This window comes from Ixodes scapularis, unplaced genomic scaffold, assembly GCF_016920785.2.
Source record: "Ixodes scapularis isolate PalLabHiFi unplaced genomic scaffold, ASM1692078v2 PGA_scaffold3__209_contigs__length_174095766, whole genome shotgun sequence".
Taxonomy (NCBI): Eukaryota; Metazoa; Arthropoda; class Arachnida; order Ixodida; family Ixodidae; genus Ixodes; species Ixodes scapularis.
In genome coordinates this window covers 58,954,910-58,974,493 of record NW_024609868.1, presented here as the reverse complement: position 1 = coordinate 58,974,493, position 19,584 = coordinate 58,954,910, and the positions used below count along the sequence as shown (strand labels likewise).

Here is a 19,584-nt window from a genome sequence, read left to right as displayed (position 1 = left end):
ATGGCTGTCTATAGGTTTCCCTATGGTCTCCCCTATAGTTGTCTATAGCTTTTTCAATGGAAATGTCGCTATCGAATTCGGTATGGTTTAGTCTATGGGTCTCTTTAGAAAGTATGCTATAGCCGCCTATGGCTTTTCTTTTGGTGTCTTTAGCCGCCTACAGCATTTTGTATGGTCTGCTATAGAGATCTCTATGGCTTACTCTATGGATCTTTTTAGACACCGTGCTATAGATGCCTATGGCTTTTCCTACGGTTTCTTTAGCCGTCTATTGCCCTTTGTATGGTCCGCTATAGCTCATTCTATAGCTCGTCTTATGGTTCTTTATACCCATCGTGCTACAGCTTTCTATAGCATTTCATATGGTCCCTTTAGCCGCCTATAGCATATTGTATGGTTTGCTATAGAGATCTCTATGGCTTACTCTATGGATCTCTTTAGACACCGTGCTATTGCTGCCTATGGCTTTTCCTATGGTTTCTTTAGCCGCCTATTGCTCTTTGTATGGTCCGCTATAGCTCATTTTATAGCTCGTCTTATGGTTCTCCATACCCATCGTGCTACAGCTTTCTATAGCATTTCATATGGTCCCATTAGCCGCCTATAGCATATTGTATGGTTTGCTATAGAGATCTCTATGGCTTACTCTATGGATCTTTTTAGACACCGTGCTATAGCTGCCTATTGCTTTTCCTATAGTTTCTTCAGCCGTCTATTGCCCTTTGTATGGTCTGCTATAGGCCATTCTATAGCTCGTCTTATGGTTCTCTATACCCACCGTGCCACAGCTGCCTGTAGTTTTTCTTTTTACCGCAATCGTATGAAATGTGAAACAAATTATTTGTTGTCACTGGACATCTTTGAAAAAAACCTTGTGAGACGTGCCGAACTTCATAGCCCCATTTAAAACAAAGAGCTAACATTTCAACAAAACAACAACAAAAAACAAATTCACTCACTCAGGTGTTTGCAAAAGCACAGGTAAACAGACACAAGGTATTGTTTTCAAATCTCCTAGAAGTTTATTACACACAGCCCATTCTGTAGACAAGCACACACTAAGCAATCTCTACTATGTGAAGAGGTACTACTGAGCTGTTATACAACTGAGAATATTGTAAAGCAAACAAGAACCAAAGGCAATTCCTGGGTAGCGTCTAGTCCCCCGGCAGCCGGCCGAATTCCCCCCCCCCCCCCCCCTTCCCCCCGAAATTCTAATGCCAGTCGCTACTCATTGGCGCTGCAATCAGTTTATCAAAAGACGTTTCATCGAGATCGTTTCATCAACACGTGACGTTTATAAACAACTCAAAATATGTTTTTTTGTTTTTGTTTTTTCTTTTTTTTTTTTTGTAATGATTTGCCAAGAAGTGGCGTGAACGGGTGGGCTGAGTCGGTGAGCACGCGCCTCAGGAATACAGGCGCGACGAAATGTCCCTGCAGCGTGCAATTCGCGTAACGAGTGCCGACTAAACGTGTGTCCATGAAGCGTCTATCCACGAAAAGGTGTCCATGAAACGTCTTTTCACAAAACGCAGAGAGAATAAGAATGTCAGTATTCTAACAACAATTTTCACATGATTTCAGAGAGCTAATGGCGGGCGACTGCGGTAGAATTACGGGGAAATTATTCTCCCAGCTGTCAGAAGATAGGCACTGCCAGGATATAGACACTACAGAACGGTCAATTGTCGCCGAGTACGTTGCAGCGCACTTACGTTCAAAATACCGGACTTGAAAGATGTAATCCGAAATATACGTCGACACGGGCACTGCAGACCAACCACTCAAACACAAAACCGAGAAGGAAGGGATCCGTGAAGATTCACCACGATGTAGCACAAGCTGTCATTTGCCGAACCGAACACTGAACGCATCACAAGAATGTCTTGGGCTTCTTTGAAGAAATCGCTTGTTGCCGACACACGGGTAGGACTTTTCGATCGGGACACCTTTTAACATAGAAGCGAAATCCACAGCAGCCCCGCGGGCCGCACGACACGCGAAACTAGGTCCGCAAGCAGCCTCATTCCGGGATTGGCAGCGGCTATTACGTCATCCGTCAAACCACGTGATCACGCTCCTTCCGTTACATGCGCACAGAGAGCGGAGTGAAGCGATAAAAAGTCTACGGTTGATTGGTCCGCCGAGTCCGTACCTTCTGCAATGCTTTTAGCTTAGGGAGAGAGAGAAAACAGAAAAATTGAAAAGCAGAGCTCCTTCAAGGCCTGAACGGGGGTGCGATCACAAAGACTAATCTTCAGGGGCATACACAATGAACACAGCGAGAGAATGTGTCGCTTATATCCTGTTGACAGCTCGAGCCAAGGCTGATAGTGCAGTGGATGCTATGTGTGGCCTTGGGCTTAAGGCAGGTGCCGTGTCCAGCGTTATCACCAGCTTCGAGACAGTTGTCACGGGACCCTAACCGGAGACATGATTGGCCTCAAACACGCATAGCGTCTACTCTGCTATCACTACCGAGTGAACAGGACAGCTCCATGAAGGCCCCCCAGCTTTTGGACTTCTTTCTAAAGCTGCACTTCCCAGAAGTGACCCAAAACGAGGCATGTTTGAAGATATCATATCTTACGCCTTTTAGCCCACATTCTAATTCAAAATGAATAATTAATGGCGAATACTTTTTCTTTGCGCAGGATGTCCACAAATAAATAAAGAAATAAATAAAGTACGCCATATATATATATATATATATATATATATATATTTTTTTTTTCTTTTTTTTTTTTTACCAAGCACTTTTGAATTATGTGTACACTGTACGCATTTTTAAACGTTGATTTTGGGAATCTTTGCATCGTTGTGGCATCTATGATTGCGTGGTTTAAGAAATTTGTGCCGTAATACGTTTTTCATCCGTGAGTTCAGTCTATATCACTGCCATCAATTACAATCTCTGAGCACCATGATGAGTCATGGTGGGGATATGTGTTCCAAGAAGCTCCAATGAGTTTAATGTCTCATAATTTAAAGAAAAAGAAGAAAAATTAGCCACAGCGCTTGCTGATTTGTTGAATTCGCAGAACAAAAAGATAATAGGACGCACCTAGGGTAGCGCGTGCCTAATGATATTAATTTTTTTCGGCTGTTATTTTTGTATATTTCGCCGTTCTCGACATGGGCTTTGACGCACCGCTGCTTACGCCCCTGCCGGGGTAAGCTTTTTTGTTGTCACGACACTCTATCGCGCTATAGGCGCGTCGATTTAACGCTCATGAAGTCTCGAGAGGACTGTGAATTGTTTAGTTAGAGCAACGACGCAGCAATCGCGAAATGAGAGACGACTGCGTGGGACTCTCGAGCGTAGGACTCTCGAGCAGCGTTAACTTGCTGATGATGCAGGGCGCTGCTTTGTCGTTGAGATTCTTTCTCCTGCGAACGCCGGCGAAAACGTTCCAGTGCTCGGCATACCCTAGGCAGCAGCGCCTATCAGCGACCGCCCGCGCAGCATCGCAACCTTTCTGGAGCCTACTGGCAGTCTGCGAGCGCCGACGATTTATCGTTCCGACTTAAATGGAAGCACTTTATGAACTCCTGCGGCGAACATGAAACACCGCAAACATGAACTCCCGCGAACATAATCACCGCGACGGCGATCCGCCGGCGCTCGCAGACGGAGGGTTCCGATGCTGTGCGAACAGTTGTTGGAAGACGCTGCGTAGGGTATACGCCGGGCGCTGGAACGGCTTCGAAGCCATTCGAAGGGCAAAGGATTCGCGACGACCAAGTAGTGTCTTGCATCTTCAGTAAGCTAACGGGGCTCGAGAGTCCCAAGCTTACATCTCCACAGAGCGAGCGCGGCCGGTTAGATTGAGGCGCAGTCAGCACTCGCGTCGCGATTGCTACGTCGTTGCTCTGCCTACACCGATGACATGTGCACCGGCATTCAAAACCGCCCTCTCGAGACTTTATACGAGTCCAATAGACGGCTTTATAGCGCGATAAACCGTCGTGACAAGAGTAAAGCTCACCTCTGTAGTGGCGTAAGCAGCGTTCTTGACGCCGCGTCGAGAACGACGAAATATACACAAAAAAAACATTAAATATATTTAACACAGCAGGCAGAAAGAAATACAAACATGGCAGGGACACGGACAACGTAGAAGGCGCGCTACGAAATACATATACTTACAAAATACACTGGAAACGACAGATAATTAGAGCTAAAAAACGGAAGATTGAGATGACGTCAACGCCGAAATAAGGCCATGCGCAGGGAAAGCAGCCGGCAAAACTGCAATAGTCCTATAGGCAGCTAAGGACGCTTTTGTGATCGCGGGCGTATAACGTCGGCGACGTACGCCCCGTGAACCTGGCTGAAGAAAATTCTCGCCCCGATCGAGCGCATGAATGACTCTCTTCCACTTTTGTACATCTGCAGTAAAAAAAAAAAAAAAGAAAAAAAAAAGTGGGTCGCGGGCCTATAGCCTAAGCAGACCAGTGAGCCGACTAAAAAAATTGGATGGTCGCGAGTCCATAGCTCGGGAGACATACATCCCTCTATAGCCGGCTAAAGTACATTGTAAGGTCGGAGGCTATAGCATTGGTGACATAGAACACTTTTGAGTCGGCTAAAGAAAATTCAATGGTCGCGATTCTATAGATTTAGGGACATACACCACTCTATAGTCGGCTAAAGCATACTGAATGGTCGGAGGCCTATAGCTTTGGTGACATAAAACACTATAGAGACGGCTAAAGAAAGTTCGATGGTCGCGAGGCTATAGATTTAAGGACATACACCACTCTATAGCCGGCTAAAGAACATTGAAAGGTCAAAGGCCTATAGCTTTGGTGACATAAAACGCTATAGAGGAGGCTAAAGAAAATTCAATGGTCGCGATTCTATAGATTTAGGGACATACACCACTCTATAGCCGGCTAAAGCACATTCAATAGTCGCGAATCTATAGCATGAAGGACATACATATTTCTATAGCTCGCTAAAGAATATTGAATAGTCGCGAGTCTATAGCTGCGTAGTCATAAATTATTCTATAGCCAGGTATAGAAATCGGAATGGTCGAGATTCTAAAGCTTTGAAGACATACATTTTCCTATAGGTGGCTATAGCGTGTTTTATGGTTTCTAATGGCTGACCATAGAGGGCCATAGAAGGTGATAGCTCACCATAGGATTTTCTATAGACGTCCATAGGTCATTTTTGTATGGGTTGCGTGCTTAGGTTTCGTTTGACGATGATGGCACATGTACACGCGTATGCCTTTTTCTTGACTCTTTGGTATGGAACGGCCGCTTAATAGTATCACGCCACGTTCCGGCTCTGGCTATTGCGCTAATGAGGGCTCCTATTTGGCGGCGAAAATCATTTTCCGGAGTGGGTGATCACGGTTTGCTGCGGTTGCAGCCCGGGGCACATCCGCAGTTTCGTGGGCCTCGGGGGCTTGATTTACACACGCCCAACATCTATAAGCCTTGATCGTTTCATACGCGCAGAGGGAGGCTTCGTAAGAGCGTCTCGGACCTAAAGTTCTAGCTGGGTTTTCAGAGTTTAGGGTTTGGCAAAATTCAGTTTGTTTGTTTTTCTAAAGTTTTGTTTTGACCAGAGTTTAGTTTCATTGTATCTCTAACTCAAAATTATAAATCTAACAAATAATATTAACACATAAATTCTAGGCCCAGAAAGCCATGAGCAATATCTGTAAAGGGTGTGCGGATTTGGGCTACAGCCGTTATGGAAACACTGCACCTTTCCAGTAAAATGTCCACCTGGTATATAATGAACTTCAAGCGGGAACAGTGACTAATGATATCTTATGCTTCGATTACCTCCTTTCATAAGTCACATATACAAAAGCATTGATCAGTTCTCTTGAACGGACGTTGACAATAAATACCAATAAATGCCTTTCGTTAATAGTAAAATATTAGAAGAAAATATAAGAAAACAAAGTATTGCCCACTCTTCAGAATTGCAGAACCGGACAGAGACTAATGTGAAATGTCCAGTTCGGTCATCACAATCTAAACTATCAATGTTTTTTTTTTCGTTTTTTTTCTTCTTTTTTTTTTTTGTAAACATAAAAATGAGAATTGTCAAAAAATGTATTGCCAAGTTATTTCTATATTATTTTTTGTTGTTCTTGGTTATGGTTGGACGCTCGGAACCCTATCGATAATCGAAAGCTACATTCGAAGTGGACAATATCTTACAGAAACGCTTCCGAGCTTTTCTGCGCCGTGTTTTACGCCGTCTTTAAAACGTTATTATAAGGTCTACTTCGTCGAAACGGCGTGGCTACAACTACTGCTTTTGTTTTGCTAAAATGTCGAGTGTGACGAATAGCCTTTCTTGTAACACAAATAGTCAATATATCGTTCTATGTGCCAAACATAACAGTTTGAACCCCAATACCAGCTGACCAGTTTTCGGCATTAGAAATGATCTATGTTCGACGTTAATTGGAGAGAAAAAAAGTGATAATGATGCAATGTCTACAGTACATTACCCTATGATTCCAATGTAAAAAAAAAGTTAAGACAGTGAAACAGCCTGTGATATGGATCATTCGCGGATGGTATAAGCTCTTCGAAAAAAACGTCTCAGTGGACGCGTACTGCACACAGAGATCCTTAGAGCAAGTGCGCGTGTTTGCAGACAAGTAACTGAAGTATTGTAGTCACTGACAACCTAAAAAACGCAGGGCGTTGCTGATAATGTTAACGCCTCTTGCTTTCTTATTCGTTCTTCGGGGTTCTTAGCTGCTAATATCTGATTGTATATCAGTCAATATTAATCTTCGATTTAATATTAGGTTCTATACGCAGGAGTAAGACGCATTTGTTACCCTATGAGTACCAAAAAAAAAAAGCCTTGTAGGCATCTGCATTAATATCAGTCGACCCATCTATAGCAACTCTAAAGAAAACCCTCCGGCAATCTCATTAAGCGTATCAGGCGATACTTTTAAATGTATTTTATATTCCAGAAACTCCAGCGTGCGAGTTTTTTAGAGACCGAATGTTCGAGTGGATTCTAATTTTTTGTAATACGCTTCTTATCTGCACCGCCCGAAGCAGCGATAGTTCGGCCACACCTCGCAGTAGCAAAATCGCAACATCTAAAAAGCAACAAATAAAAGAGCCGCTTCGTTCCGGCTATAACTTTATTTTTCTTTTTATTCTTTCTATAACCAATTTAAGCATCGAATTGCCGCCACTTTCAAGGAAAGCCTTTATTTTCTTTCTCGGCGCGCACTAGAAATAACGTCCAAGTTTAGTACTACATTTTCATTCCAATTTCCAAACTGGAGAGACTCCGATACCGATATAACCCCCAGGGTTCTGGAGAAAGAGTTCGTAGCAATCGATAGAGCTTGTTCGGTTCGCGTATATAGTCGCACCGCGATGCAACGAGGTGCCTCCGAGGTTATCATCCCTCGAACACGAATTGTTTTTGTTTTCTTTTGCTTGAGTTGGGTGTTTCGGGCGAACTTGCGAAACTTCCGACAGCATTAACGAGCGGAGTTTTATTCCCTTCGTCGCAATGACAGCGAGAAAAAGAAATGGGAGAAGGCCGTCCAATTAGGAGTTAGGTTACGAAAACAATTTTATTTTGCTTACAAATATACACGTTCCTTCGTTCAGGTGCGTGCACTACCACACGGACGAAGCAAAGAAACAGTTCACGTTGAAGAAAACCCTTTGCGTTGACGGAGCGAAGCCTAAAGCTCTTTCGTCTTGGGCGTTCCAAGTGCTATATGAAGCCTCGCGTATGATAAATGCGCTCGCTCAGAACAGTTTGGTGGATGTTGGCTCTCCGTTGTTTAAGACTTCGCGTTTTTGCGGCCTCAGAGTCTTTGTGAACCCACATATTTCTCTAGGCTAGCAAAAGAACGAGAGGGCGTCGCTGCCGGATGAACAGTTCTCGGTGCGCGGGCTTTCGTTGGGTTCAACTCGCACTCCAGTTCTCTGGTCATTTTTTTTTTCTCGTTTTTTAATATGCTATAGTTTCGCTCTGAACTTTCTGACCATTGTTCTTTACGCACGCTAAGTCCAAAACGTTTATAGGGAGATCGCAATCTGTATTCCTCCATATATTTCTGCCTATATTTCGACAAAAATCTTCTTTAAACGACTTGCACATACTGCTATTATGCATTTTGGGAATTACACCCAAGAGCTAACGATTATTACGCATATGATATAACGATTGCCTGGTACGCAGCTGTAGGGATCGTTACTAGCGGTGTAACATTAATTGTTCCTTTTCCATTTCATTTGCACGAGAACTCGCTTTAGTCACCTTTTCGCCAGGTTTAAATCTATTAAGGTTTTTGCTTCAAGTTCAGACTCACTAAGATAATCATCACAAACAGCGGCCCATGGCGGAAAGCCGAATCAGGGAACTTGTTATGAACGTGCCGAAAGGAAGAATTATACATCTCTTTTTCATTTTATTAGTGCATTTTGACTATGCCATGTTAAGACATAATCCCAGATCACCCTGCCATTCTTTTTCACGACTTAAGTTTCACGTGATGGCGTGCGATTGTTGCTTTCAATCGAATAACGCAGCGTCATCTCTAGCTTGAACATTGTAAAGACAGCTGGTCTGTTGTGCATTCTTTAACGCGGTGTTTTTTAACACTGTGAAGGTTATGACTGACACTGCGCTATTCGATTCGAGCGAGCCACTCTTCGCACATTTCTAGTTCCATGTTGTTTCGTACGTCAGCACTCGCGTGTTACAACAATTAGTAAGTGAAAACTTTAGCTCTTGAACCATTCAATATATCTACAGAGAAGCACTGCGTCGTCGGTAGCGTCCAGAAGTTAGGACCTCGGTTTCTAATATTAATAAAAACGTCTACAAACCCCGTAGTTCTTTGTCTTTTAATGCAACCCCGACTCGAACATAGATCGCTTGGATGTCCTAATATTTCTCGATAAAGTACAAATTCACGTTCCCTTACGAAAATGTCAGATATGACCCTGATATATTTTATGTATGGCCATATATGATAATATGAGGGGTCAAATATGGAAATATAACACCATATATTGGAGCAGATATGGCCACATATCTCCAAACAAGTCGGCAAATACTGCCATATATCGCAATATACGCGTGCAAATACGGCCATATGTCGCTGTATAAAGGTTCAAATACTGCTTATATAGCCCGTTCACGACATATATGGGTAAAATATATCCTCTGATAGTGATGTTAGGGCCTGTTTCGGTCGTACAAGCAAAAAGTTATATCTACTCGTGAAGACACTAGTTGATTTACCTATATTGCATGAGTTTCATCTAATTGGTTAACTATTGTTAACATCCTTAAAGTGAAGTTATTCCAAATGCTTGGACCAATTAATCAATTGCTCATTTTGAAGATTGAAAGACAAACGAAATTTGGTCGTATGTTTGACGTGTGACAATATGACGAAGTGCATAAGGTCGGAAAGCGAGTTAATCAATTAATGGATTTTAGATCGCAGCTTTTAGGCGCCCTTTTCCGCGTGAAGCGGTGTCGGCGTCGCCGTCGGCATCGGTGTAACCACCTCGCTAAATTTAGCGGGAAATTGAATTGTTACTTATGTCACGTGAGGTCGAATTTCCCGCTAAATCAAGCAATGAAACTAATTTTGTTCATGTTTCCCTGCTAAATTTAGCGGGAAACACGAACCGTTAGCTTGCTGAAGATGCAAGACGCTACTTCGCCGTCGCGAATCCTTTTCCCTTCGAACGGCTGCGAAGCGGTTGCGCCCGAAGTACTCTACGCATCATCGTTCAAAAACCGTGCGCGCAGCATCACAACCTTCCGTTTGCGAGCGTCGGCGATTCATCGTGTGTTGAAAGTCGGAAGAAGTGCTCTCCGTGGTGTCTTTCGTAAAAATAATTGAAGTTTAAAAACGCGAACCTAACAGTGTTCACATAATATTAACGTTATTGGTAATATATATATAGACACAACTCGAGCACTTCACACCATCGTACGTGGTCTCCGAGGAGGATGTAAACGAACATATGCAGATGAATGAACCGTACTTAACCCAATGAATGAAAGGATCAAAGTTTTCAGGAACCCGCCGAAAGCCAAAATAACGGCAGAGCCAGGATCCTGGCTCCGCCGTTGTTTTGGCTTTCGGCGGGTTCCTGAAAACTTTGATCCTTTCATTCATTGGGTTAAGTACGGTTCATTCATCTGCATATTTGCGTTTATATACAGGTTTTTTTTAAGCTTAACATAATTTTTTTTCGAAAACCATGAACGCTAGATTAATGCGGTCTGCGCAGGTGAGTTATACGGCCAGGGGGACATAATATAGGAGGCTAATCGTAACGATCAGTCGGCTAATAAGTTAAAATTCGTTCATGAACTTTTTAATTAATGAAAATAGACATATAGTTTCAAATAGAAACTTGCTGGGCGTCATCGAAAACCCCTAAATCAGTTATTTTCAGACAGACTTTGAGCGCGTGAGAAGCGTAGTAGTGCACTAAAGTTAGCACTCGTGGAGCACGTACAAAGCTAGCGGTTGCGATAAGGCGCCCGCGCAATTTTTCTGCCTCTTATCTAGCCCCAGCCTTGTACCTGCTCCACGAGCGGTAACTTTGGTGCACTACTACGCTTCTCACGCGTTCAAAGTCTTTCTGAAAATGACTGATTTAGTAGTTTTTCGCTCAACATGAGAATGTAATGAAAATTGGATATCGGTTTTGCCACGACAATGAATACTGGAGTCTTCAATAAGCAGACTCCAGCTATACCTCCCAATCTTCTCCTAGCACAGACCAGAATAGAAAAAAGTCGTAGCTATTAGTACCTGAAGCGTGAAGACCTCCAGCGGCGGGTCCTTCTCCTCCGGCACGTTGACGAAGAACGTGTCCCCTTCGAAGTAGGGCGGATTGTCGTTGATGTCTTCCACCTGGACCGCGACCGTGGTGGTTCCACTAAGCTGCGGGATGCCACCGTCGAAGGCGATTACGAGAAACTCCAGTTTTGACTCGCGCTCGCGGTCGAGACTCCTCTTGGTCACGATGTTGCCTCCCTCGTCCACCAGGAGCGCGTTGTTGGCGTGGTCGCCCAAGATGGTATACCGAATGGCTGCGTTCCGACCTGAGTCTCTATCGATGGCCTGCGGAGTGGGAATAGAAATAATGAAGACGGAATTAGGCATCGGGCGTGTGATAAGCGTTCAGAGACGTGGCGACGCGCATTCATCTGAGGCAACGCAACCTAGAATAATCAAAGACCGTGCCCTAGCATTCTGACGTCATCATGGTGCGACACGAGCGCAGACGCAGATTGCGCACGAATGCATGGACAGCCTTCGGATAAGCTTCGTGTCCCATGAATGCGTCGAAAGACATTATGCGTAGGGCTCGGGCCCAAGGGAGGGGTTGACGCCATGCTAGAGCGATGATGCTACGTGGAGGTAGAGGAGGTAGCTCACAGACCGTGCTTATTCTACGTGACGTGGGCTAAGGCCGCTTTGGTACTCCGTCATTGCCAACTGCTGATACAATCATCCGCAGCCGAACATCGAAGCAGCCGTTTCGCTTTTAAGCCAGGAGAGTATGCCGTCACACTTTTAGAATGAGGAATCACAGTGAACCAAGACTCATGCTGAAATAATAAATAGCTTTAGTTTGCCGTAACGCGCAGGAAAATAATTTACATTTTACAAAAATTGTGTACTTTATTTTAGATTTTTATTTATTTATAGTTCTATCAATGCGGCTTTGAAAAAAAAGGTAAACATAACATCGCAATAGAGAAAGATTGGTCGCTGTTTTATTTTCCTCAGAAAAAATCGACACCCATCCTTGTGTGAAATCAAACCCAATCGTGCTCCACGTTGGGCGCCGCATTGCGAGCAAGAAACATTCCGCCCAACTCCTAGACGCAGCCATAAGAACGACGTTCAGGCAAGCAAAGAAGCAGCGGGACGGTGGGTGTGCAGTGTTTATTCCGCCTTACCCTGATGGTTCCGACAGTCACGTTCTCGGTCATTTCCTCGACGACCGAGAAATTGTAATAGTTGTGCGTGAACACGGGCTGCTGATCGTTGATGTCCACGACGTGCACTGTGAGCGGAGAGACGGCCGTCTGCAAGGCAAAACAAAGAGGGTAAAGAAAGCGAATCGTCCATTGCGGCGTGCGTCACGTGCGTGACGCCATCCTCCATACGAAAGGGTGCGTGTTTACGGAGCACTCCAATGTTAAGAGTTTGGTACGTGACCGCGGAAACGTGCGTTGTCGACCTTTCGAGAGAATGATATATTCCGATTTGTTCACCTATACAGACGTGTGTAGATCATCTGACTGTGAATCCTTGCTAAGGATTCTTCACAGTCGCCAGAATGGCACTTAAACAAAGCGTTTTTCATCCACAGTAGACATACTGGATTTTGAAGCATAGCTGCTTGCCAGTTTCTTAAAACGTATTTTTATGAACCTTTATTTATTTTTTATTCAGTGCATTGCGTTAGAATTGCTGTTCCAGTTTACGCGTATTGTTTTGACTCGGTTTTCTAGGTATAATCGAACACAGAGCTGTGATTGCACACCTTCGAACATTGTGAGGGAAAATTTAATTATGGCCTTCTGGGTTTGGTAAAGTTTGGACTGAGAATCCATAAAATTAGCGGGCTCGTTTCTTTTGTGTGTGATTTTTCTGCTACGTTAAGAAAAACGACGCCAGATATGGCTTTCATTTTGAAGTGGCAATCTGAATACGGGTAGCTATTCAAAAGCATGTAAAAATGTCGGATCCATGTTCGTTTTTGATATGCAATAAAAAAAGAGCCCATTAAAAGTATTTCCAATGTTAATAAAGCTGCACTTTTGCTGTTTTAATTTTTTGTTGAAACTGTGATTTTTTTATGCAATGAGGTGGCAAAAAAGAAAACACGCTAAAAAGTTCCCCTACAAATGCCAATTCACTTTAGTAAAATAGAACTCCATTTATTATGCAGAATGAAGTAAGAAATAGGCACCGGACACCGGAGAAGTTTTCTTCTTCTTGTCAATCAAATATATATTCTCGGTAGGGGACTCACATTGAAGCCATCAGAGACTTGAACGAGGAGATCGTAGGACTGCTTCTTCTCAAAATCCAATACGGTCCCACTGGTGATAACTCCCCTGGAGGATAAAAGTACAACCAGCCCTGAGAAATTGTTTCTTTTCGATGTTACAAGCTTTGAATGCCGGCTAATAATCGAAAACATACAGTCTTTTTTTATTTTTCGTTGTTGTCAGTTTCATCATGATGGCGCACACTCCCCAGCAAAAGATAAAATCGAAGAGAAAAAATTTGGGAAACGGGAGTGAACATTTTTTTAAGGGGCCGAAGTATCTTTACGGGTTTTTAGCCTTGCATTATAAAACTCATGTGATCGAGCAGGCGTCATCTGTTATAGACACGAAAATAAATGGACACGTCGGTACCGACCATATAAAAATATTTCTCCACGTCAGTCAGCCTTTTTATCTCTAACATTTTTTTCCCTATTCCCTTACCCGAATGCGACATCTTTACGAGCGAATGACCGAGCAGGCTAACTGCTAACATTTCTTGAAGATGTTTCCACATTCGTTTTAACCTGATAGCGCCTGCATAGCTCATACGCTCTTACGAGCACGTTTTCTCGTAAACAACAACGATCGCATTTGCTCAGTCAAATGACAAGGATGCTCTTATGAACACATTTGTACTTAAAAAACGCTGCAAACTTCACTCGCAGTTTTTTTGTTTTTTTTTCTTTTTTTTTTTTTAAGCAAGGATTAAGCGGGCTGGTTTAATGTGTAGATATTAAGCCTGGCGAGTGGGGGACTCAGTTTGTCATGTTCATTTTCTCCGTGAACTCTTTAGGGTAAAATACCCGCATTTTATTTTCTGATTCTTAGAACATAGTTCTAAGGTACACCCGATGTTGCCGAAAATATTCTGCATGTGTAGTTCCCCTTTGGAGTTTCCTTGTTGGCGGTAAAATTCCTACTTTAGCGAATTGGAAAGGCCATAACATAAACATTGGGTTAGGATAAATGATTTTATATTAAGATTTTACTAATCGCCTACCGTTTAATGGGCCAATTGAAAGAGGATGGAAAGTCAGAAACCTGCTTTCAGGCACAAGAATTTGAAAATATAGCGGACTATTTCATAGATCCTTTCCTTCCAAAGTTCTCCTCCTTTTCAATGTGATACATTTGCGGTACCGAAAGCACGTCAGCCGAACCCAGCTCACAAATTGGAGACGAGCACTCCGGCACTAGGACGTATGCCCACGTCGACAATCAATCTATATATGAATTTATTCGTGTTCGTGGCCAATCAGTGCCGTACTGGCACTTATCATCACTTGCGAATGGCAAGGTTCATGGTAGGCTTAAAAAACATAGGGGAAGCTTGGAATCATCGCATTTGGTGAAATACTACGTCACGACCACGTGATTTCTTATGCCGCTTTTAAGCTGAGGAGGACACTTAAGAAGGAAGACGTTGAAGGATAATTTCATGGCCCTTTAAACAATGATAAACGTGAATCGCTCAAAAAGTGCGAAATGAAACGAGCAAGCCTCTACGAATTGTCAAATGTAAAACGATATGCAAATCGCCATCGACCTCTCTTAACGTATTCGTATTGCGATACCTGTTGCCGACTCGTCGAGTGAGGCGTCGATGACCTGTTAACAGGTTTTTAATTATTGCGTATTATCTGAACCAAGCTTCCGAAAGTTTAATTAAGCTCAATTTAGTCTGAGTACCACGTCGGTCCTCTCATAAAAATGAAGTAATAAAACGTATTTAAGCTTAAAATTTAATTATCAGTCTTTCTCTGGGACGTCGCGTGCTTATACTCTTAACATGATCGGTACCCGGGAATAATCACGCGTAAAAGCACAGGCGAAGATGGGTCCGAGCCGGCCCATCTTCCGAGCCGGCATCCGCGTACACGAAACACACAGGCTGCAGTTTACTCAAGCTTCGGCGCCCCCCCCCCCCCCCCCTTTCTTTTTTACCACGTAAACTAGGGGAACGTGTGGCGTGAGAAAATGAGCCGCTGCGCCGCATATGTCTAGTTACACAAGGGGCCCGGTTTCGCGACGTGTTCGAAAAAAAAGGCCGATTCGCCCCATGGTTTTACTCTGCGAGGAAATCCCAATATGCACCGGAGACTGTGTAAGAGACTATGAAAAACCACCCCCGTTTCAAAGAAGGAGGCCTCTCGTGACTTTCTTTATAGTCAGTTGCAACTCAAGAAGGTAGGGCAGGGGAAAGGAAGGATGGGGAAGAGGAAGTAGACGGAACGCTGGAGAAGAGAAGAGGAAACCTCCTCGTCTTTTTTAGGGTTTCACCTGCTTCCTGCTCCCCAGCCTTCCTTTCCCTCGCCCTACCTTCTTGAGTTGCAATGGACTATAGTCAACTTTTCCCACGTCTCCCCAAGTTGAGAAGACCGTCAGCAACGACACGAGGTGGCCTGTATACATCATCGTCCGTTTTCAGCCTGAGTCAACTCATGCACACGTTTCCGGAGCTTACCATTTCGGCAAAAATATGCCGAGTCACTGGGCTGTGGACGCGTGCGCAGCGTCTGATATTCTCCAGCTTAGAGCTTCTGCGCGTACTCGGAAAGCGTTCTACGGCCCAGGAAACAAAGATGGCAGGGCGCATAAGGCTATGTTTGGAATGGTCTCTTCCTAAACACAAAGCGTGCCGTCTCCCGACAAGAACAACAACGACACGAAAGCTACTTGTACGACCAGTTTGTTTTTGACAGACCACTTGATGGAACTATACTGTGCTCACCCCTTAGCTGACAGTGTGGCGCGAGCTACGCTCTCTCCGGATCAAACGACAGCATCCATTTCTTCGCCTGATCCCGCTCTCAGCGCGGGGGTATGGGCTGGTTGTGATCACGTTCAAAAAGTTAGACGTACAACTAGTCCAACGAGCACGTATAGCTTGCATCGCACTGTCAGCTTAGGGATGAACGCAGTAGACGCGCTCTCAACGCCCACCCGCAATGCCGGGCTGCCGTCGAGCTTGTTACACCGCGAGCACGAGAGGTCATCTTGGGAATGCCACTCACGTAAACGGGTTCATGTGAAAGGTTTCGTCGTCATTTCCAGCGATGATTGAGTAGGTGAGCGCTGTGTTGGCGTCCAGGTCTTTCGCCTGTTCGTCAGAAGACAAAAAGTGGACATTAGGCGATCGTGTGGGGCCGCTTTAACCGGATAACACCCCAGAAGGGTTCGGCGTGGCTGTCTGTATGTATACTTACAGAGACTTGAGTGACAAGCGCTCCCGCCGGCAATGACTCCCCGACCTGGGCTTCGTAGGGGGCCCCCACGAACTCCGGAACGTTGTTGTTGACGTCAGTCACGTTGACGTGCACCACGGCCACGGCGGTTCTGCGAAGAAAATTTTCGTTCATCGGACGCCTCTCCGTGTTTGGGTTGGTTGGTAGTAGAGTGGTATGCTAGCGGTATGGCAATTCCTAAAGTAATTTTTCTGTGTGCCCGTTGTGCCGTAGCACTCAAGCTCCTTATTCGTATGTGTGTATACAGCTTGCACTTGGTGAAATAGAATTCGGAAAGCATAAACAAACGACTCCTGCCTTTGCATAGCGTTATTTCTTAGGCACTGGCATATGTGCCTTCGGAAATGAGAAACCTTTTTTCTTTGTACGATGGTATCTCCGTTGAGACGCGACCGGTTTTCGGTGAGCAAAGTAAATAACCTCAACAACATGCAGCTGCAATTTCACTCGTATGTGGTTCCTAACTATGGAAACAACATGATAACATCTAAAAATTCTATCTTGATGTTAATAAAAAAAAACAGTGCGTGAAATGAAATCATATTTTTGTCGAGCCAAAGAAATGGACGGGACTTTGTACATTTTGGGTAGGAAAGATTAACGAGATCACTGCGAACAATGGAATTGAAAACATATATGACATATTCCTGCTTCAAAATGGTAAGGACACGGCATAAATAGAATACGAGACCTATGCTGGTATGACCCATTTTATGTTAATATAAGGCTTTTAAATTTGTTTTGAAAATGGCTCGATTGTTTCGTGGATAAGTCGATTTATATGCGGGACCCTCGGATCCGCCCTATTCGAAAATGCTGCCGTGTTTGCTGGGCTGGTGACGTCACCCGCAAACGCGCAGCATTCCCTTGCACGCACTCCCGAACGTGGCATGTTACGATAATGCAATCTAAGGTATATATACCCAATCACAATGATTATACGGATGTTTATTCCTCAAGGAGAAAAAAAAAACTCGCACAATTTTAGTCTTTGTCGTTTTATCCAATAAATTGCAATTCGCGCGGCTATGTTAAAGTGCAACGAGACCGGATAAATGTGACATGATTGTGCACATTCTACTTTGTAGTGACCCGATGGCATGTTAAGGCACCATAAATTTTAGCTATCTCTCGTCTAGAAAAATCATGTTTCTCTCGGTCTACAATTTCGTCTACGTTTTAAGTCACTCCATGGTTACGGTCGCACCTTGTACCAATAAACGATAAGCGATCACTATACACCCACCACAAAGGCAGTGCATTCTATACTCCGTGCAGACACGTTAAAGTTCAGCAACTAGATATACCACTGGAGCTTCTTTCTGGAGTGTTATCGGTCCTTCCATTTTCATGTACGTTCATGAACATCAGGCCGTCTTTCCAAGTCCTATCTCTGTGTCCGTCGAAGCAAAGAAAATGGCAACGCGCACACAGGCACTAAAGCAGGGAAATACACACATCGAAGGAAGAGGTCGAACGAGCCATAGCTGCTGCTGTCAGTGACTCTGAAGACGAACGAGACACGTTGAAGGAGTCGAAGGAACTTCCGAGCCACGGTGGCATATAGCAGCGAGATATATCGAGAGACGCGCATGTCCGCGTCGCTCCATCCGCGTCCGGATGCCCTGTCGCGGACACCAAGTTCCGGAAGACGGAGTCTTCCAAAGAAGACAGGCGCCAAAGCAAGAAAAAACAAGGAAAGGTGACAAGAAAGAACAAAGAAAAAGCAGAATCCGCGCGGGAAGACCAGATGCCGCAGTGAAGCCAATCAGGCATTGGTGGACAACAACAACACACATCGGGTGGTGGGAGAGTTGGCGACTGCTGAGAAGACGTGAGAGGGACGAAGGACGGAGTCCGCTTCGGGTGGAATCCAAATATGGACTCGGTTTGCGCGGTTAATACAGATCGGAAAAACCTGGAATTCGAATAGCGGGTGTGTACCGTATAAAGTACGCGTATTGTGACGTCGGTTAGAGGCACGACTCATCGTCACACTTGTCTTGCGGAGGTTGTCCCTATATAGCTAAAGCTTTTGCAGAACATTTTTTTTTTATTTTTTAGTCTGAAGCATAGGCGGCATTTTCAATCCAGGCTTTGGGTGTGCATGAAACAAATCACTTGTTCTCAATCAGAACAAAACTTGATGCGCTAGTGGCGATAACAACCGCTAGCAGTGTGTTAAAAGGTATAAACAGTGATATCCTCGAGGTAAAATTAGATCTTATTGATTTCTCACGCCATATGTAAGAAAAATTAGATCATTTCGCAATTTCATATATAGTTGATGACAGATTAAGAACTACAAGGTGTGGGTTACTATTATTCAGCTTGCTTATTGGCTAATCCCGTACACTCATTAGCTGCGGGAAGTTGATAACATGCTCCAGACTCGCCACGCCCCGTGTTTCGTAAGCTGTGAGTGACTAAGAATCAAAGATGACGACGCAGCTAAATACCGTTACGGTTCTTATATTGGTAGACCGGTGACAGTAGGAAAGAAAACTAGTAACAAGAAATTCCTCACGCATACGACTGAGTTGTTTTTTTTTTTTGTTTTTTTTTTTTGCGTCATCGATGCTCTTTCTAAAGATGCGAGCGTATTCGATGGTTGAACTCTTTGAATCACTGCTGCCTATACAAGCGGGCAGAGTCCATACCAATGGTGTAATAAAACTCCCTCTATACTAACAGTTTGAGCGTTAGCCGCTGTAATCATTATGGGCAGGTCGAATATACAACCGTTCTCTTACTGACAGACGGCGGGCGCTGTGGTCCTGAGGCAGCAATGTCTGGAACGTCTGGAATGCAATACCCGCATTCGCTCTTTGTCTCTGCGCGCTAGGGATCCTACTGTAGTTGGTGAGGGCTCTTCTTGTTGACTAAAGAGGTCAGGAGACAGACAGAGACGTTAAATTGTTTCTGGGGCCTTGGTGCTTTCTTTAGTATCTTCTACAGCGGCAAGGCTTTCTTTACGTGGAGGTTCTTTCATGATAGGACGAGGTACACGGAGACTCTACGGATACTTAAGAAGAAGCTGTTGACACGCAAGCCTAGAAAATTTGGAAAAATGAAAGTATGAAAGTGAAATATGAATATGCACTTGACAAGCATTGAACAATACGAGAAAAAAAGGTGCACGCGAAAAACTACAGGCACAAAGATGAGAAGAGGCAGGTAGGTACAGAAAGAATAAGAACAGTAATTATAATACAATAAGTAATTGAATTCAAAAACTGATAATCTAATGGAACTGTCCAATTC

The 19,584-nt window shown here is 44.1% G+C and overlaps 1 protein-coding gene across 1 annotated transcript in view; it reads right to left on the bottom strand.

The window, feature by feature from the left end:
* The window catches only part of LOC8041254 (protocadherin Fat 4), a 207,404-nt gene that overhangs the window by 54,851 nt on the left and 132,969 nt on the right, over window positions 1-19,584 (bottom strand). Inside the window, exons 14-18 of the mRNA XM_040502714.2 lie at window positions 16,282-16,411; window positions 16,090-16,175; window positions 13,054-13,138; window positions 11,972-12,100; window positions 10,815-11,126 (exon numbers count right to left, since the gene is read on the bottom strand). Coding sequence (XP_040358648.2) covers window positions 10,815-11,126; window positions 11,972-12,100; window positions 13,054-13,138; window positions 16,090-16,175; window positions 16,282-16,411 — 742 coding nt within the window. The remainder of the gene's footprint in view (window positions 1-10,814; window positions 11,127-11,971; window positions 12,101-13,053; window positions 13,139-16,089; window positions 16,176-16,281; window positions 16,412-19,584) is intronic.